General features: G+C 52.0%; 2 protein-coding genes and 1 long non-coding RNA gene across 6 annotated transcripts in view; 2 read left to right on the top strand and 1 right to left on the bottom strand.

Moving 5' to 3' along the window:
- The window catches only part of NR6A1 (nuclear receptor subfamily 6 group A member 1), a 254,770-nt gene extending 250,897 nt beyond the window's left edge, over positions 1-3,873 (bottom strand). For 3 of the 4 annotated variants that reach the window (XM_077968051.1, XM_028834859.2, XM_028834860.2), the window contains exon 1: positions 3,533-3,871. In XM_077968051.1, the coding sequence (XP_077824177.1) occupies positions 3,533-3,632 (100 nt within the window). In that variant the 5' untranslated portion in view covers positions 3,633-3,871. Of the gene's footprint in view, positions 1-3,532 lie in introns of all 4 variants that reach the window. The other variant, XM_077968050.1, reaches the window with a different exon arrangement.
- A 273-nt stretch (positions 3,874-4,146) lies between these two features.
- On the top strand, positions 4,147-6,366 carry LOC144335134 (uncharacterized). The gene is made up of 2 exons (XR_013405594.1): positions 4,147-4,285; positions 4,636-6,366. It is a non-coding gene; the product is annotated as an uncharacterized LOC144335134 (long non-coding RNA).
- A 3,266-nt stretch (positions 6,367-9,632) lies between these two features.
- Positions 9,633-25,107, top strand: part of OLFML2A (olfactomedin like 2A) — a 37,205-nt gene continuing 21,730 nt past the window's right edge. Inside the window, exons 1-2 of the mRNA XM_001082486.5 lie at positions 9,633-9,875; positions 18,534-18,797. Coding sequence (XP_001082486.3) covers positions 9,783-9,875; positions 18,534-18,797 — 357 coding nt within the window. The 5' untranslated portion in view covers positions 9,633-9,782. The remainder of the gene's footprint in view (positions 9,876-18,533; positions 18,798-25,107) is intronic.

The raw sequence follows: 25,107 nt of genomic DNA, 5'->3' as shown, positions 1-25,107 counted from the left end.
TTTGGAGGTCACAGAAGCTACCAAAAAAAAAAAAAAAGCAAAACCTGCATGCTGTAGGTACTAAGAAACAACAGTACTACAGCATGGTTTTTGTTTTCATTTTTGTTTTTGTTTTTCTAACGGGAGTAGGAAAAAATTCTGGGGCAACTCAGAATTAACTTAATTTTTAAAATCACAGAACTGAAAAGTTAAATCACCATGGGAAACAGTTGCCAATTTATTTTCCCGCATAAACATTTGGACGGCATGGTTACAGCAGGAGAAAAAGGAATCCTGCTATTTGGTGAACTTCTCCCCATTTCCTCTAAAGTGTAATTACACAAAATATGCTTTTAATTACTTATAATGGCTTATAACCTTCCTTTGCCTTCCTTTGCTTTAAATATTTAAAAGTCTATTCCCTCATTCTCTTAAAATGAACAAATGCAATATTCAGCATACACTTCCTCAAATCATTCATCTTCCTTTGAAATCCCAAAAGGGAGCAGTCCTCTATTACAACTAAATGAGTTCATGTTTGTTATGAAAACCTACAAGCAACAACTGAAAGTAGCGCAGTCAGCACAGGGAATTCCTGGAAGGATGATGGTGCATTAAAAGGCTAGAAAGAAACTCTATTCTGACAGAATAAAAATCATTCAAAGGACTGTAAATTCGGCATCAATGGCGTTTCCGGTAGGAAAACATTTCTAAAATGCCACCTCCAGTTTATTTCTTCATGACAGAGACCAAAAGACCCCCTATCTATATAGTCGTCTCTTGAAAATAGTTCGTACAAAATAGAAATCAGCCACTATGATTAAAAAAGAGATAATTACTTTCTACTCAGAACAAGCAGTTTCATATATTTTTGGAAAAAAATATTAATTAGGAAGCAAAAGAGAAAAAATGTGCCCATTGTTCCAAAAGCAAACTTAAAAAAATTTTTTTGACAATTCTTCTGTGAGCATGTTAACTTCCTAAGTGCTAACGAACATAAATTGTAAAACACTGCACAATGCTAGCTTTTACACTGAAAAATATTCCACAACGGTCTAGCTTCTCGTGTATTTTAAGCCCATCAAGCTGCCAGAAGTTCCCATTGCATTTTCAGCAAAAAGAAAACATCTGTACCACTAACTTAGACTAATGTAAAATATTAAAGCCACCTTAGCCTAAATGGATTGCTCGATAACATTCTTTCAAATGGTTCTGACCAATTGAGGAAATGAGACTATGAGTGGGAAATCTGATTAAGAGTTAAAATTACCATTGAGTTCTTTAAAATGTACTAATGAATAATTAATAACAAATGCAGTTCTTAGGTTTCTCTTACAACACTATTACTCTCAAGTAGAACTGAAAGCAATATTGCAGTAAATATTGAATTGCAGTAAAATCCGTCATCTACATTATATGCACAGGTGGGTACAGGAAGTATTCACACATAGGAAGGCATCACAGAAATATACACGCTAACATGGGATATAAGATAGGTTGGGGCTTGGATTCAAAAACACCAGCATGGGAAATTTTAGATCAGGATTTACAACACTCACAAATTAATACCAAACCAAATCTCCACACAAACTAGCTTAAAAAGTCAAAGGCATTAAAGAAATCCTTTGTTCCTATGATACCGTCTCCTACACTAACTGGATTCCAGCTTTCCCCTTTGTGACACGGAATTTTATTGATCTCAAACATGGTCACATTCAGAAATTAGTTGCCAACGACAGCCCACGGAACGGCCAGCCACCTAGACATCACACATCACACACAAATTTAAAAAAAAAAAAAAAAAAAAGAGCTTTGAAAACACATCACTATTTTTAAGATCAGCAATATCAAGTGAAGTTAACCAAGCTCTCTTCTACACGGACTTTTCCCTTTAGTAAAAACACCAGATCTCCTGAACTAACAAAATGTTTGACGAGTTGAAGGCACAGATCCAACCCACGATTTCCACCCTCTGTAGCTACTCACTCATTCAACAATTGAGCGCCTAAGTGACCTATTTTCAGGTTACTTTCCTCACACCTGCCAGGTCACTGTCCTGATTGAGAAACCTCTTGGTGAAGCAGTTAATTTTTAGTGCCTCCTAACTGTCCCGGGTGTTTGCATTCAATTTGAAATCTGTTACTTGTTAGACACTGTTCGGTCCTAGATCTTTCAGAGAATTGCGAGTTTATGGCGCAGCGAGGGGAGGAGGTACGGATCTCTGAGAGCCTCTCTTTATTCGGAAATGAGGAGATGTGAAAGGTGGAAAACAGGGCAAATAAATAAATAAATCGGGTTTGCCGCCGGAGCGTTTGCCGGCCGGTGCGAGCACCCTTTGTAATGCAGGCCTCCCGGGGCGATCGCCTGCGCTAATTGCTCCAGGGCGCTTTCCAAGTTCAAAAGTTCACCTTTTACGACCTCACAAAAGCTCCTAACACGTTACCAATAAAAACATTCCGCGGCAAACACCGAGGGGGGAAATATCAAACAGATACAAATAAAACACCCCGCAGGGGGAGAGAGCGAAGGGGAGGAGGGTGAGGAAGCCCCGAGGAACCTGAGGAGCTGGCCCGGGCGAGGGGGCAAGGGACGAGCGGTAGGAAGGGCCGGGCCAGGTGAGGGATTCTCAGCGCCCAGGGTCCCGCATCGGGACAAGGAAGAGGAGAACTGAAGCTAAGAGGTGGGGACCGAGACCTGCCGGGCAGAAGCCGGGAGGAGGCAGGTGTCCGGGGCCCCGGGGCGTGCTGGAGCCCTCGGCCAGGGAAAGCCGCTGCCTGGCGGAGAGGGGGGCTAAGCAAGGGCCGCGACCGGCCAGAGAGCGCGGGGCGTTGGGGAAGGTGAGGCGCAGGGGAAGCAGGAGGCGCGAAGGGGTCCGAAAAAGGAAACGACTGGGGGATGTCTAGCGAACGGGGGTTCAGAAGAGATGGGGGGCTCGCAGTATTCAAGGGAGAACGCGCGAGGCTGCAGAGGAGGAAAACACTCTAGAAAGCTGAGCGGTACAAGGGTGCTGTGGAGTCGGGTCGACAGGGCAAGAAGGGAGCGTCCTCGGTGGGAGGAGGAACCCCTGTGGGGGAAAAGAGAGGCTCTGCGCGAAGGGGACTCTAGTGAGAGGGGATGCCCCCACTGACGGACCGCGGGGGGGGACTTCCAAGCTAAGGGGCCCGGGGGGAAGGGAGGGTTCGGTGCTGGGAAGACAGGGGGAGGGGACCCGGGGGGAGGAGGGAGGATTGGTGTTGAGGGAACGGGGGGAGGGGAGGCCTGTGCAGAAGGGACGGGGGGAGGGGGAAATGAAGCTCGGTGCCCAGGGACCCGGGCAGGGGGAGGGTCCGCGCGGAAGGGAACGGGGACGGAGGAGGAGGGTCCACCCTGTGCGAGACGGGGGAGGAGAGGGAGGGTCCGCGCCGAGGGGGACCGGGGTGAAGGTCCACGCTAAGGGGCCGCGGAGTCGCTGCGGCTTCCCGGGGCGAGGGTTGGCTGAGAGCAGGGGGATCCCTGGAGGAGGCTCAGGAGGCCGGTTCCTGCCTGGCCCGGGCGTCGCAGGCCCCTCACCCACCGTTGCGCGGCGGCGGAGGGAGCGCGGCGGGCGGCTCCAGGAACCCCGCCGAGCCCCCGCCGCCTCCCCCTCCGCTAGGCGGCCGTTCGTCCCGCTCCATGCGGTGGTGCCTAGGGTCCGCGCCGGGTTTGCTGCTCCGCCATGACCGGCGTCCTAGTCGCCGTGGTCGTCGTCCGCCGAGGGGAGGAGGCTGTCAGGAGCCCGCGGGCTCCGGGCCGCGGCGCTCTCTGGGCCCCTAGCAGCCCGGCTCGCGCCGCTCCGCGCCCCTCCGCGCCGCGCCCCCTCAGCACTGGCCAGCTCCCTCCCCTGACGTCACACGCCGCTGCCGCGCACGGCCCTGCGGGGCACGCTGGGAGTTGGAGTCCGCTCAGCGAGGCCGGCCACGCCGACCGCACCAACTGAAGGGGTGGAAGGAGGGATAGGAAGCACTGAGAAGGGAAAGCTAAAGTCTGTCAATATCAAGAACCATGACAAAGCGTTTGATGTCTACGTAGTAAGCGGATACTTCCGGGACTTCTCTTGATTGTGATTTATACCTGATCAAAGTTCCCTAAGAGTCCTCGTAACCCCCCACTCCAACAATGAGTCTTTCCAAGGAGGCGGATCGCGAGGCAGCCGGGTGAGCACGTGCAACGAAGCCCAACCCTGTGGGCGGGGCCCTGGAGGCGGGGCTTTAAGGTACTCACGAGGGCCTCTCCCTGCCGCTGCAGGACAAATTGGACCGGAGATTAAAGGACCGGAGTTTAACTTGAGGTGACTGCGTTCGTATGCAAATAGAATCTATAAAACTCTTCTTTCCGGGGTAGTCTTTAAAGCCTTTTTACCTCCGGGTGGGCGGGAAAGACCAAAGTTTCCCCTCCTCCCCTTTCATTTTCCTCCTGCCCATAGAACAGATGGGCAAACTAAGCTTCGGGCCATTGGAGCTATTAAGGAAAGCCCTAGGCTCTTGACTCCAGGTGTCTTGAAACCTTCCGTTTAAGAGAGATCTCTTACCCAGTCTTGTTCGCCTTCCCCTTTCCTCAGTTTCCCTATCTCTAAAAGGGGGTTGGAATAAGGACAGGATCCAGTTGGAAGATCGTAAACCCCTGCCCCTCCCACCTCAGTTTCCCGAAGCTTTCCGGAAGCAAAATCCTGGATTTTGCAGCTGCTCCGCGGCCCCCGGCCGAATCCGCCCGCTGCGGCCACCAGGTGGCGCGCGGCCACCGGTCACTGGGCCCGCCGGGGTGTCCGCCTTCGGCGACCCCTTCGGAAAAGGACTTCGCTGCTGTCGCCCAGGGTCTAAGGCCTACCTGGCCCGCTTGAAGACAAAGAATGAGAACGTTGGTGCTTTGCCCGCCTCTGCTCTGCCGGATTATGCTGCAGCTTCCTCGGTGGCCCCTCCTTCGCCCTCTCCTGCTCCACCCGCCCCACCAATCCCTTAGCTCTTTTGTGTCATTTTTGCTTAATTTTAAGTCCTCGTCCTGGCATTCGCATCCCTGCTTGACCTGACCTTTGCCCACGTTTCGCACCACACCCCTTCCCTCACCTGCTACGAAAGTTGCAACGCTTCTCTGCACCTGGGGGCACCTGGACCTTATCAACACTGGTGAAACTATTTCATATGTAATCTGGGAGACTTACATTAACACTCTGTCGTCTAAACCTCGTACCCGCTCTCTGAGGGAGCAACAATATTGTCCCTATCCAGCAATTCTGGTGATGAAGTCCACCAGAAGTGATGGCGATTCCAGCTCCATTCTGTCACATACCAGAACCTTAATCCCTGGCTCCTTCAAGCTGGAACGCAGCTGAGTTCACCAGACCCACTCCCACACTCTTATGCATCTTTCAAGATCCTGTTCAAATGTTTCTTCGGTGGCATCTTCCTTAATACCTTCCACCGAGGGACAACTAGATCCCCTCTGCTAGGTAGCAGTGTTTCGGAGCTAAACCCTGTGACTGAGAGAGGACGGCCTGCCATTCCCTCAGCTATGGGTTCTAAAATATGTTAGGACCTTGCTGGGCGCGGTGGCTCACACCTGTAATCCCAGCACTTTGGGAGACTGAGGCGGGCGGATCACCTGAGGTCGGGATTTTGAGACCAGCCTGACCAACATGGAGAAAACCCGTCGCTACTAAAAATACAAAATTAGCCAGGCGTCGTGGCGCATGCCAGTAATCCCAGCTACTCGGGAGGCTGAGGCAGGAGAATCGTTTGAACCTGGGAGGTGGAGATTGTGGTGAGCCGAGATCGCGCCATGGCGCTCCAGCCTGGGCAACAAGAGCAAAACTCCGTCTCAAAAAAAAAAAGTCAGGACCATCTGGCCCTTCTCGGGACTCTACCTTTTTGTCACAGGTTCTGGTAGTAGTGAGTTCTCTGTCCCTGGAGATGCCATCAGAGCCTAAGTGGCACTGCAGAAACATGCAGCCCTAGGATTTTGGTAGTTGATGAAGATTCTAAGTCAACCCTCTTAGATGGGCAGAAGAGTTCAGCCAAATGCTCAGCCCCTGGAAACAACTCCAGTCCTTCAGACTACAGCTCTGTTGTCCCTTCCTTCCACAAACCTTCCCACACCTCCCTGACTAGTCACATCCCTTTATTCTCACTCATAACCCCAACTGCTGAGTACTGGCACATAGTAGGCTCTCAATAATTACTGACTGGGTGGAAGAATGGATAAAAACAACTAACCCTAAGCGAGTGACTTCTGAGCCTCTATTTCCTGTCTTCTAAGAGGGGATGGGTAATAATGATAGTTGCTACCTAGCAGGAATGCTGTGAGAATTAAACGATGCGTGCAAAGCAGTGAAAGGTCTGGCCTAATAAATGGAACCTGTTACTAATGTTATTTAAAGAGTGGTTCTGAATCTCAGACGCATGTCTTCTGAAAGTGCTTCTGGGAAGAGTCAAATACCACAAAACTGAGAAAAGCAAGGGAAATGACTGCTAGAGACCGCAGCCACTGTCCCTAAGCATAGAGGGCTCTATGAACTAAGGGCTCTATGACTCACTATGAGTCCAGCACCTACTATGGGGCCTTTTATCTAATTTCTCTACGTTTCTTCCAACAATCCTAAGAAATCAGTACTTTCCCCCCAGTTTAGAAATGTGGGGACAGGCTCAGAAAGATGAAACAGACTCTGCTACCACCTGCAGGACTCAAGACAAAAGATCTGGAAAGCAATGTGTCCAAGGATAAGGAGGGATCTTGGTGTGGTTCTGAGGCCAGAGGCAGCAGACAGACGGGACCAGACAGGGATACAGCTAAGAACGAGGCAGGCATGGCAGGGTGTGGTGGCTCACATCTGTAATCCTAGCACTTTGGGAGGCAGAGGCGGGGCAGATTGAGCTCAGTCGGGAGGATGATTAGAAGTGGGACTAGGTGGAGAGGAAGGCTTTCGGGTGGAAGGAACAGCATGTGCCAAGGTCCCAAGGCCAGATCAGGGCTTGGCCCATTTGAGCAGCTGGGAGAATCCGTGGTGACCAGAGCCCACCGAGGGGAGAGAAGGGTGAAGAGGAGGCAGCCAGAGATCATCAGGTCATGCGGGGGGAACAGCCAGCAGGGGGCAGAGTTCCTCCAGTGACAGCAGCCTGGCTCTTCCTTGTCCTCCCTAGAGTCAGAGCCAGGCTGCATTCATTGAGAAAGGGCTGGGGTAGGGAATCCCCCCTGCCTGCTTCGATTTCTTTTAAGTACACTCCGTCCAGTTTTTGAATAGATAGGACACACACATTGCAAAATCCACAGGATGCAAAGAAGTATTCAATGAAAATTCGTACTCCCTGGATCTCCTTAGAACCACCATGCTGATTTTTTTCGATACTATGTCCATAAGAACATATACAATTTTTGCTTTTTACACTAATCTAGCCCCGGTTTTGATGCCTCCCAGGGGATCTCTAGTTATAAAAGAAGCTTATTTGTGGCTGGGCACGGTGGCTAACGCCTGTAATCCCAGCACTTTGGGAGGCCGAGGCAGGCAGATCACGAGGTCAGGAGTTTGAGACCAGCTTGGCCAACATAGTGAAACCCCATCTCTACTAAAAACACAAAAAATTAGCTGGGCACGGTGGCGGGCACCTGTAATCCCAGCTACTTGGGCAGCTGAGGCAGGAGAATCGCTTGAAGCCGGGAGGCGGACGTTGCAGCGAGCTGAGATCACACCACCGCACTCCAGCCCAGGCGACAGTGTTAGACTCCCTCTCAAGAAAAAAAAAGGAAGCAGCAGCAGCAGCTTATTTGTACTGAGTGTGTGCTTCGCACAGGGTTCTTTAATTCAGCTGAGGATTGTGGAGCACCATACCTTGTGCCAGATCAGTGATTCTCAAACCCTAAACCCCCTGGAGGGTTTGTTAAAACACAGATTGCTGGGCTCCACCCCCAGAGTTTCTGATTTTGTAAGTCTGTAGTGGAGCCTGAGAATTTGCATTTTTTTCTTTTTTCTTTTCTTTTTTTTTCTTTGAGAAAGTCTCGCTCTGTCACCCAGGCTGGAGTACAGTGTCACGATCTCAGCTCACTGCAGCCTCTGCCTCCTGGGTTCAAGAGATTTTTGTGCCTCAGCCTCCCGAGTAGCCGGGACTACAGGCATGTGCCACCACGCCCGGCTAAGTTTTGTTTTTTGGTTTTGTTTGTTTGTTTGTTTTTGAGACAGAGTCTCACTCTGTTGCCCAAGCTGGTGTGCAGTGGTGCCGTCTCCGCTCCCTGCAACCTCTGCCTCCCCAGTTCAAGCGATTCTCCTGCCCCAGCCTCCCGAGTTACACGCACACACCACCACACCAGCCTATTTTTTGTATTTTTAGTAGAGGCGGGTTTTCACCCTGTTGCCCAGGCTAGGAGAGTTTGCATTTTTAACAGGTTATCTGATGATGCGGAGGCTGAGACCAAGGACCACACTTTGAGAACAACTGAGTTCGATGTTCATGGGGAGAAACTAAGAATATGCCCTGGGAAGACATGCTCCAACACAAGGAAACATACATGCCAACAACAAAGACAGTCCCATTGAGCGATAAATTATATGAAGAGAATGAGACCAAGCATGGTGGTTCACACTTGTAATCCCAACACTTTGAGAGACTGGGGTGGCTGGATGGCTTGAGTCTGGGAGTTTGAGACCAGCCTGGGCAACATAGGAGACCCCATCTCTATGATAAATACAGGAATTAACCAACGTGGTGACGCATGCCCATAGTCCCAGTTACTCAGAAGGCTGAGGGAGGAGGATAGCTTAAGTTGGAGAGTTGAGGCTGCAGTGAGCTGTATTCACAACACTGCACTCCAGCCTGGGTGGCAGAGGAAGACCCAGTCAAAAAAAAAAGGAAATGCTGGCTGCAGTGGCTCATGCCTGTAATCACAGCACTTTCAGAGGCCAAGGTGGGAGGACTGCTTGAGCCCAGGAGTTCGGGACCAGTCTAGGCAACAGAGTGAGACCCCGTCTCTTCAAAAAAAAAAAAAAATCTTTAAATTAGCCAGGTGTGGTGGTGCACACCTGTAGTTTCGGCTACTCAGGAGGCTGAGGTGGGAGGATCACTTGAGCCAGGAAGGTCGAGGCTGTAGTGAGCTGGGATCGAGCCACTGCACTCCAGCCTGGGCAACAGAGTGAGACCGTATTTTTAAAAAATTTTTTTTAATTTAAAAGTAGGAAGCTACTGGAGTTTGGGAGCCGACAGGAGGGATTCCAGAGGGAAGGAGAAATGAAAGATGGAAGATAAGTTTTGGGTGCTGAGCCTTGGGAAGGCTTACAGCAGTCAGGTCCCTGTCCAGAAGTGGGTGGCATCGGATAACGCAAGGGCTCACGTGCCCTGGGAACATCTGTCTTTCATGCGAACTTTACAAACACTCCAAAAGGAAAGCACGAGTCCCCCATCTTACAGGTGAGGAAACTGAGGCACACAGAGATGAAAGGACACGCCCAAGGCCCTACGGCTCACAGGACAGGACCTGCGTCCGTGCGAGGAACCCACGCGCCTCGCCCTGGCCCCGTTGCTCCTGCGGGCTGCGAGCGAGACCCACCCTGGCGCGCGGGCAGGGATGCCCTTGGGAGAGCCGCCCGACCACGGGGAGGCCCCGCGGACGGCGGGCGGGGCGGGGCGGGGTGCCCCCTCCGCCCTAGCTCCGCCCCCAGCGGCGCTGGAAGGGGCGCGAGGCGGGCAGCAGGGTGCAGGCGCGGGGCGCGGGGCAGGCAGAGCGGGCTACGGCGCGGAGCTCTCAGTGCAGCCCGCGCTTCCTGGCGTCCGTGCCTGGCCGCCTGTGCCCGCCGTGCCCGTGGCGCCATGGCCGCGGCCGCTCTCCCGCTACGGCCGCTGCTCCTGCTGCTGCTGCTGCTGCTGCTGCTGAGCTGCCGCCCCGCGCGCGCCGACAGTAAGGTAAGCGCGCCCCTCGGACCGGCGCGGCTCGGCGGGGAGCTGGGCGCGAGGGGGCGCTGTGGTGGGGGTGCAGCCCGGGAGGGAGCCTGGGGCCAGGGCGGAGGAACCGAACTTGGGACTTCTCAGCACTGAAGCCGCAGGGGCAGGGGCCGCGAGAGAGGAGAGCGTAGGGGAAGAAGCGCTGGAGATGTAGGGATGCTCGGGACCCGGGGCCTGAGGAAGGGGCGCTGGGACAGGGTCCGAGTTCCGGAGGGGTCGGGGGATTCCCCGGAGTGCTGGCCAGGCTCGGGGTTCGTAGGGGAAGCTCCTGGCAACTCTTACCCAGCGACTCCCAGGCTTGCAGCAAGCCATGGGCCACGGCTTTCACGGTCCGCTGGGGACTGGGGGTCCCTTCTACCCGACGAACGCAGCCGGGCTGGCCACTCGCCTGGCCTCTGATGTTCTTGCCAAAGACTGGGTGCACCCCCTGGAGGACTAGGTAGCTCCAGAAGTGGTCTGAGCTGTTCTCTGCTGTGGCTAAGAGGATCTGCTCTGGTGTCAAGCCGACCTGGGTTCAGTCGCACATCCGCTTCTCAGCCGGTGCCATCACCTTTCTGAGCCTTCCTCTATTCACCTGTGGATACAGGAAGAACCATGGGACCCACTCCCTGCAGTTGATGGTCTCTAGATGCGGTGTGGTCATGCCTGTAAAATACTTAGCACCAGAGCACTTGGGGTGTTCTGGAAATGACTCCCTGATGGCCAGGCTCAGTGGCTCATACCTGTAATCCTAGCACTTTGGGAGGCCGTGGCGGGTGGATCGCTTGAGGTCAGGAGTTCAGGACCAGCCTGGCCAGTATGGTGAAACCCCATCTCTACTAAAAAAACAAAAATTAGCTGGGTGCGGTGGCACGAGAACAGTGTAGGCAACAGAGACCCTGTCTCTACAAAAAAAAAAAAAAAAAAATCTTTAAATTAGCCAGGTGTGGTAGTGCACACATGTAATCCCAGCTACTGGGGAGGCTGAGGCAGGAAAATCGCTTGAACCCAGCAGGTGGAGGTTGCACAGTCAGTCGAGATTGTGCCAGTGCACTCCAGCCTGGGGAACAAAGCAAGACTCTGTCTTAAAAAAAAAAAAAAAAAAAAAAAAAGGAAAGGACAGACCTTGGGGAAAGTGAGGAGCAGGACCAGAGCTCTGGTCACAGACCCTGAGGGCAAAAGAGTGACTTCCAATATCTGTCCAGCCTGTTTCCTGGTAGAATGTGAGTGTCCTGCCTGCCCATGGGCAGATAAAAGACAGAGGCCACTAGCCACACGATGAGTATATGAGCAGTGGGCTCTGGCCAACTCTCAGCCTGATTCAGCTCAGGGCATGAAAGCACCCAGGTACAATGCTGCTCAGGTACTCCAGAGACAAGGAGGGAATGAGTATTTTTTCCAATTTACATGTGGGGAAACAGTGGTGTTTACAGAGGCAGCTGGCTTGCACATTTAAAACCCTAAGTTCTGGCCTTCCTCTGCTAATCTTTTGCTGTGTGACCTTGGGCAAATCACTGCCTGCCTCTGATCTTCAGTTTCTTCATCTGAGAAACATCTCCCCAACCTTCCTTCCATATGGGGCCTCTGGGATTCCCTGATCTGGCTCAGGTATGAGGACAAGTGAGTAGAAAATCCTAGATAACCTGATCAGTGCCTTGTCACCACTGGAATCTCTGGCTGGGAGGGATATTTGGTCTTGGACATCCTCTGTGCAGAGAGCTGCAGAGCTTGTGGGGGAGAGCTCACATTCAAAACAAAGCAAAGACAAAGAAAACCCAACACCCTGTTTGTGTAGTGAGTCAGCCAAACACTTGCTAGGTTGTGTGTGTATGGGGGGGGGGTGGTGTTTAGCTGTCCCAGGACAAGCTGGGGCTGGTGGGGTGGAGAGGCACAACCTAGAGCTTGCAGGATGAACAACTGGGGAACTCAGCACAGCCCTCCCCCAGGCACCTCCCCTCCCCACACCACTTCAGCCAGCTGGGAAAAATAAAAATCAAGTGATGGGTGAATTTACTCTGCATTCCTTAGCTCAGCCAGACTCCTGCTGGCTCTGCAGAGAGAGCTGTTTTCATTATCACCCGCTCCCTCCCCCGTCACAACCCCCCCTTCCTCTCCAAGCCCATTCCATTTTCCCTGAGGTGGAGGATGAGCCCTTCGGAGGGCCAGCCTGGGACTTGAAGTCAATGTAGGGCCCTAAAGGGTTAGGTTGGCCCCTCCTCAGGCTTCCTGTTCCTGGGAGCTCCAGTCTCCCCTCTGGCCCAGCACATTCAGGGGTCCAGGGCAGCTCACCCCCAGGACTCTGTTGGTCTCCTTGGCCAGCTCCTCGCTCAACGTGTTTTCTTTTCATGTTTATAACTAGGTCTCTCCTAAACTGGATTTTGAGTTTCCATCTAAGGAAGTGCTTTGTCGGGGCTGGGAGGAGGAGGGGGGCCCCACAGCCTCCCTGGTATTTCTGAAGGGCTGCCCAGCACAGAGGTTGGAATGGACAGACAGGTAACCACATGACACCCAGGCATGGCACCGCAGACCTCTCGGGGGGCTGCTTCTTGCTGTATGTTCTTGGAATGTGGCCGAGAATTTTCCATCTCTACCTCAGTTTCCCCATCTGTGAAAGGGCTGCCGGTGCCTCACTCCCTCCAGCATCAAGGGGTGGGAAGGGGGTCTTTGGTCAGCCTGCTGATCAGGGAGCCAAGGACAAAGGGAAGCCCAAGGCCTGTGGGAGCCCAGCCAGGGGAGCAGGAGGGGCTAGAGCAGGCAGGCGGTAGTGTCCGGGGCTGGATCAGATGTTCCAGGCCAGGCCAGTCCCGGGGGTTTAGGTGTTGCTTCGCCTCCGCTCAGGGAGTTTCCGCCTGTGCGTGTAATTGGAAACAGCCTCTCCGGCAGGCGAGGGCCACATAGTGGTGGAGTCCTCCTTCGACACATCAAGACTGTGAGGCCAGGCCAAGCCCCACTGGGTATCTCTGCAAGGAGGGTCTTATCCCAACACTCCCTTTGGCTGGGGCATCTGGGGCAGAGCCTTGAAGAGCATCATGTGTGCCAAGCCATGTGCCCAGCACTTACATGCAGAATCTTACACATCTCTTGTGCTAACACTCTGAGGCTTCAGCGGCCCCTCCCCATTTTATGATCTTGAACAGTGAGGCTCAAAAGAGTCTGATTGAGGTTGTTCAAAACTCCTAAACAGTGGGAGCCTGAATAGTTGAAGCCCTGGAGCCTCTAGGAAGCCTCCAGATAGCCTGGGGAGCCAGAAAGCATCTGAACCATAGGGTTGGAGTAGGGCCTAGGCATCTGCAGCTCCCAGGTACACTCGCAGGCAATTCTGAGGCATGGCCCCCAGTTGAGAACTCATGGAGCGAGTAGGGATCCATGGAGGTTTGTGGAGCAAGAGTAAAGTAGATTACCAAAGAGGAGCTTTTGGGAGATTCGTCCAACACAGGAAGCTGCTGTGTTGTCCAGGCAGCAGTTAATGTGGCCTGAACTAGGGCTATGGCTGTGGAGTGGAGAGCAGGGGACAGAGGTCGGAGATATTTAGGATGAAGGGTCAGAAGAACACGATGACTGACAGATTATCCAGGGTAAGAGGGAGGCTCAGAGATCCAGGCTGGGCAGGAGGGCAGGTAGACATGAGTCTGGGAGAAGATGCTGGGTCCAGTCTTGAGTGGATTGAGTTTGGGGTACGTCTGGGCATCCGGGGGAGGTGCTTAACTGGCACTGTGCTCATGTTCTCGGGGAGGTCTTTGCCTCATGGTGAGGTGGGGCTGGCCATGAGGAAAAAGGGTAGACCCAACTTCAAGATGACACAGGTTGGCCAGGTGCAGTGGCTCACACCTGTAATCCCAGCACTTTGGGAGGCCGAGGTGGGCAGATCACCTGAGGTCAGGAGTTTGAGACCAGCCTGGCAAACACGGTGAAATGCCATCTCTACTAAAAATACAAAAATTAGCTGAGCGTGGTGGCACGCACCTGTAATCCTGGCTACTCAGGAGGCTGAGGCAAGAGAATCACTTGAACCTGGGAGGCAAAAGAGGTTGCAGTGAGCTAAGATCGCACCATTGCACTCCAGCCTGGGCAACAGAGCAAGAATCTGGCAAAAAAAAAAAAAAAAAAAAAAAAAAGACACAAGTTGAGCCTATTCAGTTGCTGGAACATTTCACAGCTTGAATGCCCTCTCCTCTACTCTAGCTAGACTCATCCATCTGTCTGCAGAAGAATCTCAAATACACCTTCATCTCACTGTGGAATTTCCTTGCAAATACCTGAGTATCTTTTTAAGCACAAACCACTCCTACTTCTGGGGACTTTGGCATCAGTGTGTGCTAAGCAAGCCTACAGGGAGAGATGCAGGGCCAAGGCAGGGACTTTCCTGCTTGGCACAACTCCAGACTTCGTGCCAAGGGCAGGATGGGCTGGGCCTGGTAGGAGCCCCAGGTTCTGTGCCCCCCAGGGACCCTCTCTACAGACCCATCTGTCCCAGCCCAGTTGCTCAGGGAGAAGCCCCTGTCTGGTGACTGTGGGTGGGCATGGGAGGGGCAACATGTAAACCAAGTTTTGGAGTCAGGCCATGCTGTGTGACCCTGGGCAAGCCCCTAGTCTTCTGTGATGCTCAGCTTTCTCCTCTCTAAGGTGGGGTTATCGTGAGAGCACAGAGAGGTAGAAAATAATGAGCAAAATGGCAGGAAGAGTTAACAGCGGTGATTTTGATAGCAGGTGCGCCTTAGAGAGCAGCTCTTCTGTGCCAGGCTCTATGCTGAGGCCCTGCATGCATTGATTGTTCAGACTCACCCTAAACTTATGACAAAGGGACTGTGATTCTCCCCATTTTACAGAGGAGGAAGCTGAGGCTCAGAGGGGTCAAAGCCAAGCAGGGAGGAGGTATGGGAACTGGGAGTTGAGCCCGGGTCTGGCTCTTCCCCCTGGCGCTCTGCTGCCCTCCAGCCAAGCACAGGATGTAGCAGTCACAGGAAGTGGGATCCTGCCTGGGTGCCTGGCAGCCGGCGCTGGGAGCAGAGGCCTTATTCCAACTCCTGGCCCTTGTCAGGGCCTTGGCCGCCCCCATCAGGAGGTAGCACCTCATCTGAGGAAGGAAGGAATGTCACGGTCCGATGTGGAGGCAGCTGCTGGTGCGGGTGGGTGTTGGGAGTATGGGTGGGTCCCCAGGAAGAAGCTTCCCTGGCCTGGCCACACAGAACACACCCACATCTACCCGCTAGGCTCTTGACCCCATCTGGGGGAGTGGGTGGAGTGGCAAAGGGTCCCAGCAGAGCTGGGAAGGGGACCCGGGAGTCTTGAAAGACAGGCAGAGTTAGGGCACTAACAGAGGCCTGAGGAATGTACAGGACCCTGAGCCTGACTGTTGGTGTTCACAGGCAGGGAAGAATTGGCCCGGAGTATACTTCACCCACCGAGAACCCAGGACACACCCACAGCCACCCTCCTCCCCACACTCCCAACCTCTCACTTTCCCCTGCCCCTCCACAGGCTGCAGAAAAAGCAGTGGGGGCAGGCACAGTAGCTCACGCCTGTAATCCCAGCACTTTGGGAGGCCGAGTTGGGAGGACTGCTTGAGCCCAGGAGTTTGAGACCAGCATGACCAACATGGTGAAACCCCATCTCTACAAAAAATACAAAAATTAGCCGGACATGGTGGCACATGCCTGTAGTCTCAGCTACTTGGGAGGTTGAGGTGGGAGGATCGCCTGATCCCAGGAGGTCAAGGCTGCAGTGAGCTGTGATAAGGCCACTGCACTCCAGCCTGGGTAACAGAGCAAGACCTGTCTCAAAATAATAAGAAGAAGAAGAAGGAGAAGGAGAAGGAGAAGAAGACTGGTTCACACTTAAGATGGACTCAATATGTGCTAGGCCCTGTTCTTTACTTTTGTTAACTCATTTAATCCTCACAACAACCTCATGATGTGAAAGCCCATTTTACAGATGAGGAAACAAAAGCACAGAAATATCAAGTTGCCTACAATCTCATTGAGGCTCCAGATGCCATGCTCTTAACCTTGTGCTCTAGCATGTCTGCAAAATGCAGGCTCATTTACCCAACAGATATTTACAGAGCTCCTACTGTAGGCCAGGCAAACACTGTTATGAAGACATAGGAGGAAACCAGACAAAGGCCCTGCCTCTAATGGTACCTATTGCGAGGGGGAGACAGAATATACACAAAAACAGGTCTCATATTTCAGGTAGTAATCGGTTCAGTAAAGAAAACAAAGCCACTAGATGAAGGGATAGAGAGTAGCAGGAGGTGAGCAGTCAGGGAAGGTTTCTCAGAGGAGGTGACACGTGAGCAGAGAACTAAGTGATATAAGGAAGTGAACCATGGAAATATTGGGGGATAGGAGTTTCTGGGGAGGGTATGGCATATACAAAAGCCCTGAGGCTGGAGTAGAGAGAGCCGTAGAAAGGGAAGGTCAATAAGGAGTGGTTCAAGAGAGAGTATCAACTCACATGAGCCTTGAAGGCCATGGTAAGGGCTTTGAAGGTCACAACACCTCCCCAACACACACAGAGGTAGGTTTGTTTTGTTTTGTTTTGTTTTGTTTTGTCTGAGACAGAGTCTTGCTCTGTTGCCCAGGCTGGAGTGAAGTGCGTGATCTTGGCCCACTGCAATCTCCGCCTCCCGGGTTCAAGTGATTCACCTGCCTCAGCCTCCTGAGTAGCTGGGATTACAGACGCCCGCCACCACGCCCGGCTAATTTTTGTATTTTTAGTAGAGACAGAGTTTCACCATGTTGGCCAGGCTGGCCTCGAACTCTTGACCTCAGGTGATCCACCTGCCTTGGCCTCTTAAAGTGCTGGGATTACAGGCATGAGCCACCGTGCCCAGCCAGAGGTATTATTTTAAAGTGTAATGCATGTGAAACCTGGTGTATAAGTGATCAATAAAAGGTCTCCATAATTTTTATTATCATAGTAAAGCAAACATAACAAAAATTATCATTTTTAAGTATACACTTCAGTAGCATTTGGTACATTCACAATATCATGCAACCATCACCGCTATCTATTAATAGTTCCAGAACATCTTTGTCATCCCAAAAGGAAACCCCATACCAATTAAGCCGCCACTCCCCATTTCCGTCTCTCTCTAACTCCTGGAAGCCACTAATCTGTTTACTGTCTCTATGGACTTGCCTCTCCTGGATACAGCATTTCATATTAATGGAACCATATAATATATGGCCTTTTGTGTCTGGCTTCTCTCACTTAACATAATATTTCAAGATTTATCCATGTTGTAGCTTGAATCAGTACTGCATTCCTTTTACTGTTTTTTTTTTTTTTTGAGACAGAGTCTTACTCTGTTGCCCAGGCTGGAGTACAGTGGCCTGATCATGGCTCAGTGCAGGCTTGACCTCCCAAGCTCAAGTGATCCTCCCACCTCAGCCTCCCTAGTAGCTGGGACTACAGGCTTGCGCCACCATGCCCACTTAATTTTTGTATTTTTAAAAGAGACAGGGTTTCACCATGTTGGCCAGGCTGGTCTCGAACTCCCAACCTCAGGTGATCCACCCACCTCAGCCTCCCAAAGTGCTGGGATTATAGGCATGAGCCACTGTGCCCAGCCCTACGTTCCTTTTTATGGCTGAATATTTCTCTATTCGGTTGATGGACATTTGGGTTGTTTCTACCTTGTGGCTACTGGGAATAATGCTGCTGTGGACATTCACTTCCAACTCTTTGTTTGGATACCCATTTTCAGTTCTCTTGGGTATATACCCAGGAGTAGAATTATTGGATCTTATGGGAATTTTATGTTTAACTTATTGAGGAATCGCCAAACTTTTTCACAGCGCATTATTTAAATTGTCGAGCCAGCTGAGGTGGCACATACTGTAATCCCAGAACTTTGAGAGGCCAAGGCAGGAGGATCACTTGTGGCCAGGAGTTCAAGACCAGCCTGGGCAACATAGTGAGATCCCATCTCTACAGAAAATTTAAAAATTAGCCGAGCGTGGTGTCATGCACTTATAATCTCAGCTACTTGGGAAGCTGATGCAGGAGGATTGCTTGAGCCCAGGAGTTTGAGGTTACAGTGAACTATGATCCCACCACTGCATTCCAACCTGGGCCAAACAGCAAGACCCTCTTTCTACAAAAAACAAAACAACACGAAAAGACTGGGCGCATTGGCTCATGCATGTAATCCTAGGACTTTGGGAGATGGAAGAGGGAGGGTCACTTGAACCCAGGAATTCAAGACTAACCTGGGCAATATGGCGAAACCCCATCTTTACAAAATATACAAAAATTAGCTGGGCATGGTGGCACATGCCTGTAGTCCCAGCTACTAGGGAGGCTGAGGTGGGAGGATCACTTGAGCCTGGGAGGTCAAGGCTGCAATGAGCCATGAGCAGGCCACTGCACTCCAGCCTGGGCAACAGAGAGAGACCCTGTCTTTAAAAATACACACACAGAGACATAGACACACACACACACACACACACACACACACACACAGCTATTATTATTAAAAGGCCTTCACCACCTCTAATTGCACCCCCTCCCACCCGCCAAACACTCTCATCCCAAGGCTGGCTGGCCAGCTGGCTTCTGCCATCTCTCCGTTCCTCCCTGCCATAGCACTGCCTAGTAGTAACTCACTGGAGCCCCTCTTGCTCCCCCCAACAGGTGTTTGGGGACCTGGACCAGGTGAGGATGACCTCAGAGGGCTCCGACTGCCGTTGCAAGTGCATCATGCGGCCCCTGAGCAAGGATGCTTGCAGCCGAGTACGCAGTGGGCGGGCGCGCGTGGAGGACTTCTACACGGTGGAGACCGTGAGCTCGGGCACTGACTGCCGCTGTTCCTGTACCGCGCCTCCCTCCTCTCTCAATCCCTGTGAGAATGAGTGGAAGATGGAGAAACTCAAAAAGCAGGCGCCCGAGCTCCTCAAGGTAGACTTGGTGGGGTGATGGAGGGAGTAAGGGCCTATCATGAGCTGGAGCCTGCTGTCTTGCCAGTGAAAATTCCACATGCTCTGTGAGGCGGGTGCTGTTACTGCCCCATTTCACAGATGAGGAAACTGTGGCTCCCTGAGGGGAAGCCACTTTTTGCCAGGAAGTGACAGAGGCAGGATTCTTCTGCTAGTTTATCACCTATTCCAATGTCTTGTATTTTACCCAAACCAATTCAACTGTTGGCACCTAGCTATACTTTAAATTTTGTGGCAGTGTATTGTTTTTATTTTATTTTATTTTATTTTATTTTATCTATTTCTTGAGAAAGAGTCTCGCTCTGTCGCCCAGGCTGGAATGCAGTGGCATGATCTCGGCTTGCTGCAACCTCCATCCCCCGGGTTCAAGCGATTCTCCTGCCTCAGCCTCCTTCGTGACTGGGATTACAGACACGCACCACCACACCCGGCAAACTTTTGTATTTTTAGTAGAGACAGGGTTTCAACGTGTTGCCCAGGCTGACCTCAAGTGAACTGCCTGCCTCGGCCTCCCAAAGTGCTGGGATTACAAGCATGAGCCACCATGCCTGGCCTTCTCTGAGTTCTTAAACCATACTGTGAAATATAGGATCATCTCCTCATTTTAGAGGTGAGAAAACTGAGGTTGAGAGAACTTAGGTAACTTGCCCAACCTCACATAATGATGGACAGCCTCCATGCTTTTGTGCAAATTAGAAACTTTCCACCAGGCATGGTAGCTCATGCCTGTAATCCCAGCACTTTGGGAGGCTGAGGCTGGAGGATCACCTGAGGTGAGGAGTTTGAGACCAGCCTGGCCAACATGATGAAACGCTGTCTCCACTAAAAATACAAAAAATTAGCCAGGCATGGTGGCGGGTACCTGTAATCCCAGCTACTCAGGAGGCTGATGCAGGAGAATCACTTGAACCCAGGAGGCAGAAGCTGCAGTGAGCTGAGATCACGCCACTGCACTCCAGCCTGAATGACAGAGTGAGACTCGGTCTCAAAAACAAATAAAGAAACTCAGGCCGGGTGCGGTGGCTCATACCTGTAATCCCAGCACTTTGGGAGGCTGAGGCGGGTAGATCACAAGGTCAGGAGTTCGAGAGCACCCTGGCCAACATGGTGAAACCTCATCTCTACTAAAAATCCAAAAATTAACCCCGCGTGGTGGTGCACATCTGTAATCCCAGCTACTTGGGAGGTTGAGGCAGGAGAATTGCTTGAACCCAGGAGGCAGAGGTTGCAGTGAGCCGAGATCGCACCATTGCACTCCAGCCTGGTCAACAAGAGCAAGACTCCATTTCAAAAAAAGAAAAGAAACCCTTGAGGTCCCGTAGGAAGATGAGAAGAGCCACCCGCTCTGGGCAACACAGCCCCGTACCAGGGCCCCCCGCCAGGACCCATGGTTTGGTTAGACATGTCTGCGATAGATGTCAGTCCCCACAGCCAGTGGGCACCTTCATGCCATTTGTGCCATGCTCAGGTAGGTGCTTAGTGGGTCTGGTGGAGCTAAGATTTAAACCCAGGTCCTGCTGCATCCAGAGCATGAGTTCTAAACCACCTTGCTTTCCTGTCTTCCTTTTTGTAAAGGACCAGATTGTTTGGTGTCTTTTTTTTTTTTTTTTTTTTTTTGAGGCTGGATCTTGCTCTGTTGCCAGGCTGCAGCACAGTGGTGCAAACACAGTTCACTGCAGCCTCAACCTCCTAGGCTCAAGTAATCCTCCCACCTCAGCCTCCCAAGTAGCTGAGACCACAGGCTCAGCTAATTTTAAAAATGTTTGTAGGCCGGGCGCAGTGGCTCATACCTGTAATCCCAGCACTTTGGGAGGCCAAGGTGGGCGGATCACGAGGTCAGGAGATCGAGACCATCCTGGCAAACACGGTGAAACCCCGTCTCTACTAAAAATACAAAAAAATTAGCCAGGTGTGGTGGCGGGCGCCTGTAGTCCCAGCTGCTCAGGAGGCTGAGCCAGGAGAATGGTGTGAACCCGGGAGGCAGAGGTTGCAGTGAGCCAAGATTGCACCACTGCCACTGCACTCCAGCCTGGGTGACAGAGTGAGACTCCATCTCAAAAAAAAAAAAAAATGTTTGTGGAGATGGAGTCTTGCTGTGTTGCTCAGGCTGTTCTCAAACTCCTGGGCTCAGGCAGTCCTCCCCCCTCAGCCTCCCAAAATGCTGGAATTACAGGCGTGGGTCACTGTGCCTTTCCAGTTTGGTGCCTTTTGAAAGTATGTTTTTCTTTTATAAACTACATCTATTTTGCCTGTTTGGTGTCAGAAACTGTGAAAGGTCTGAGATGTTACCCTACTTGTAAGCTAACAAGTTAGCCTGCCAGTTTCATGGAAGCTGGCAGAAGATGCAGCCTCCTGGTTCAAAGACAAAGGACTTTATTACAGCAATTGCCAGGTTTCCCCGGCTCCAATTGCCATGGGCTAATGCAGTGAGGGTCAGATAACACCTGCATGTATAATAATGTGTGTTACAGAGAGGAGCCCTGAGCTTAGAGAATCTGAGTCTTTTGTAACAGGCACCAAGGATGCCTGCTCTTTCCTCTGGAAAGAAACAGTGTCTGTCTTCCAGAGCTGTTCACTATACAGCTAGATGGCTCAGCACGGAGACAGTCAGTGCCTCTGCACGTAAGTCACTCAGAAAAGCAAGAGATCCGTGAAGAACTGTCTCCCAACGCGTGGCTAAAAATGTTTTCTTTAAATTCAACTTTAGTTTTGTTTTTGTAATGCCTGAATGAATGCCAAGCTCTCAAAATTGGGTGGGGAGTCAGGGGGAATGAATTTTAAGCAAAGTGGCATCTTGACAGCTTGGCAGTCCCTGGATCACACTGTCTCCGTGGGTCTCACTTAGGACCCCGCAGACTCAAGGCACCCAGGCCATAGGCCAGTCTTCAGTTATAGGAACAAACCCAATTTCTGCTCAAGTCAACTTCTCGATAACTGAATTGTACACGTTTGACACGAGGACACAAAGCCCTTTCATAAACGCTGGCTCATTTAATCCTTGCTACAACCCTTTGGAGAGGGGACTTATGGTACCAGCTTTACTAGTGGGAGAATCTGAGGCCCAAAGAGGGGCTGTGGCCTGCAAGAAAGTGTGGCAGTACTAAGATTTTTTTTTTTTTTTTTTTTTTTTTGAGACAGAGTCTCACTTTATCACCCAGGCTGGAATGCAGTGGCGCAAACTCAGCTCACTGCAACCTCCACCCTGCTCCCCCTTTCAAGCGATTCTTATCTCAGCCTCCTGAGTGGCTGGGATTACGGGCGTGCGCCACCATGCCTGGCTCATTTTTTTTTTTTTTATTTTTAGTAGAGATGGGGTTTTGCCATGTTGACCAGGCTGGTTTCAAACTCCTGAACTCAAGTGATCCACCTCCCTCGGCCTCCCAGTGTGCTGGGACTACAGGCGTGAGCCAAGTATTAAGATTCGAGCCCAGGAATTCTCTACTTTGTCCCCTGCCCATTGAAGGGTCATGAGACCTCTTTCTTAGCCAGGAGCCCGCAATCCCTTATGCCTTCTCAGTGCACAGCTGCCACAGGGCTCTGGGTCAGCAGAGCTGGCTTAGGGTAATGGGGGATTGACCCGGCAGGTGGGGCTGGAGGACGAGGAGAGGATACGCTGCCTCACTGGTACCCCAAGGGTGGGAGTGGGTACACTTTCAGAGACCCCCCAAGAGGAGAAGGCGGCAGAGGCAGTAGGAGAGAGGGCTGGGGCTTCCTCCTGTTCAGTTTGGCTCCCCCTCCCTCGGTAGGACATTCTCTCTAAGCATCCCCCAAAGGAGGAGGCTAAGGGGAGCCCATGGGATGGGGCTGGGGCACCTACCCTGTATCCCATCCCATCTCTACCCCAGCCCTTCCCCTCAAGCTAATAACTCCAGCTGTGGTTTGTCCTCAGCAGCACGGCTATGGTAGGAGACACACTTTGAGTAGCATGACTACTGTCCCCATCTTGTCTGGGGGTTGGAAGGTGCCTGTCACCTCCCCACTCCTTTTTCTTCCCGATGGGACCAGACATGGATCCTGCCTCGAAGAGTCCCCAGGCTTGTGAGGACACAGCTGCTGACCCCAGTAATGGCAGGGTGATCAGTGCTGGGCCAAGGGACATCCCAGGGACTGTGGGAGCCCCAAGGAGGGGATAGAAGGATAGAGCCGGGCCTTGAAAGATGTGTAGGAGTCCCTGAGGCAGAGAGGAAAGAGGGCATTTCTGGGTAATGGCAAGCGGGGTGGGTGTGGCACCAGCTTTCTCTCTTCTCTGGCCACACCCGCACCTGTGACTTCCTCTAGCACAGCGCTTCTGAAGCTATCTGTGGTGAAGGGCCAGTTTCTTAAAGATTAAAGTTCTCTCAAGAGCCAATAGTTTCGTAAAATGCTATACAAATGAATTATTAGAAAAACTAAATGAGGCAGACCAGGCGCAGTGCATCACGCTTGTAATCCCAGCACTTTGGGAGGCCGAGGCGAGTGGATCACCTGAGGTCAGGAGTTCAAGACCAGCCTGGCCAACATGGCGAAACCCTGTCTCTACTAAAACTACAAAAAATTAGCCAGGTGTGGTGGCACACACCTGTAATCCCAGCTACTTCAGAGGCTGAGGCAGGAGAATTGCTTGAACCCGGGAGGCAGAGGTTGCAGTGAATGGAGATCACGCCGTTGCACTCCAGCCTGGGCGACAGAGCGAGACTCCATCTCAAAAAAAAAAAAAAAAGAAAAATGAAATGAAACAAAGGCAGACATACACAGGATAAATCTAGTGTTTTAGTGTGAGAGTCCACAGAGATAAAATTGCTCTGTCAAGTGCTATAAAAGTTCCTACCTACTCCCATTTTCTATAATGATTGTACCACAGGCTGGTATTAAGCAGTTTGAACCTGTGCTGCTCAGCAGATCGCACATTGAGTGGCATGGCTGGAAGCACCATCTTTCTCCTCTCCTCCAGGTCATAGCACAGGCTGCTCCCTTTACTTGGCATGTCCTTTCCTGGGCAACTTTGCTTAATTAGTGCTCCTCCTACAGAGCTCGGCCCAAACAAAACTTCCTTCTGGCAGCCTTTCCTGATCCACACCTGCACCCAGAAAAGATCAGCACCCATCATTAATGATCTGGTCACCTGTGTGTCAGTCACTACCTGTGCCCCTGATTCTGGCACCTGTGTGTCACTGCTTGTGTCCCCGATCTAGGCACATGTGTGTCACTACCTGTGCCCCTGATTCAGGCACCTGTGTGTCACTACCTGTGTCCCCTGATCTGGATGCCTGTGTGTCACTACCTTTGTCCCCTGATCTGGGCATCTGTGTGTCACTGTGTCCTTGGCAGCCTGTGAGGGACCAGGGTGCCCCGCGTTGGTCTTGCTTATCACTGTCCTCAGTGCCTGGCTGAGTAAGAATGTGCTGGCCTGGAGGAGGGTGGCACGGGCAGATCATGGAGGGGTCAGATGCCAGACTCAGGAGATGAGAAGCCACATGTGGGCAGTGGGGAGCCACAGAGAGTCATCTTGCAAGGGACCGACCCTCGCCAAAGCCAGCGTTGGTGGCCGCGAAGGCACCAGAGTGAAGCCGGGAGCTTCCCATGTAGCCCCTGGGAGGAGCAATCAGCGCTGCTGGGCTTCATGAAGGCCGCTCTGTGTCCACGCAATGCTGAGCTCTGTCCAGACACAACTGCTCCTTACCACGGCCCTATTGCCCCATTTCTTAACACAGAAAACTGAGACACAGAAGCGTCTGTGGGCATGGTTCTCAATCTGTGTTCCATAGAGCCCCAGGGGTCCCATGCAGACCCTCGGGGCCAAAGCCAGGTTGTGGGAGAGCAGAGAAGCCACTGAGCCTATCTTTGCTTCCAGCAGAGACTCCCACCCCCGTCTCTGTTTTAGAGATCAGCTTCTGCTCAAAGAAAAGCTCTCTGGCTTAGAACAGTTTGAGTACCCCCTGGGAAGGTGGGAGTAAAACTGTTTTGGAAACAGCCAGCCAGGACCAGACTGGAGCACTGGCCTGTGCAGGCCCTGGGAAATGCCGGAGGGCTCAGGGTGGGGCTACGCGTGAGGGTGGGCCCGAGGAACTGCCCTTCCCAAGAAGCCAGGGAAGGCTAATTTCCCAACCAGCCCCTTGTGCCAACGTCTCCCTGACACTCTGGCATTTTGGCCATCTGGAGGGAGTGTTATATCCTGATGAGGCGTGACAGAGAGGAGAGGGGGAGGGGCAGCCGTAGGGCAGAGCCCTGGGCTGGGCAAGGGATACCCAGCGGCTGCTCCAGGTCCTGCTGCTGACCTGTTGTGCAAGGCCCTC

Source organism: Macaca mulatta, chromosome 15, assembly GCF_049350105.2.
Source record: "Macaca mulatta isolate MMU2019108-1 chromosome 15, T2T-MMU8v2.0, whole genome shotgun sequence".
NCBI lineage: Eukaryota > Metazoa > Chordata > Mammalia > Primates > Cercopithecidae > Macaca > Macaca mulatta.
The sequence above is the reverse complement of the archived record's forward strand: the minus strand, read 5'-3'. Positions and strand labels throughout refer to the sequence as shown.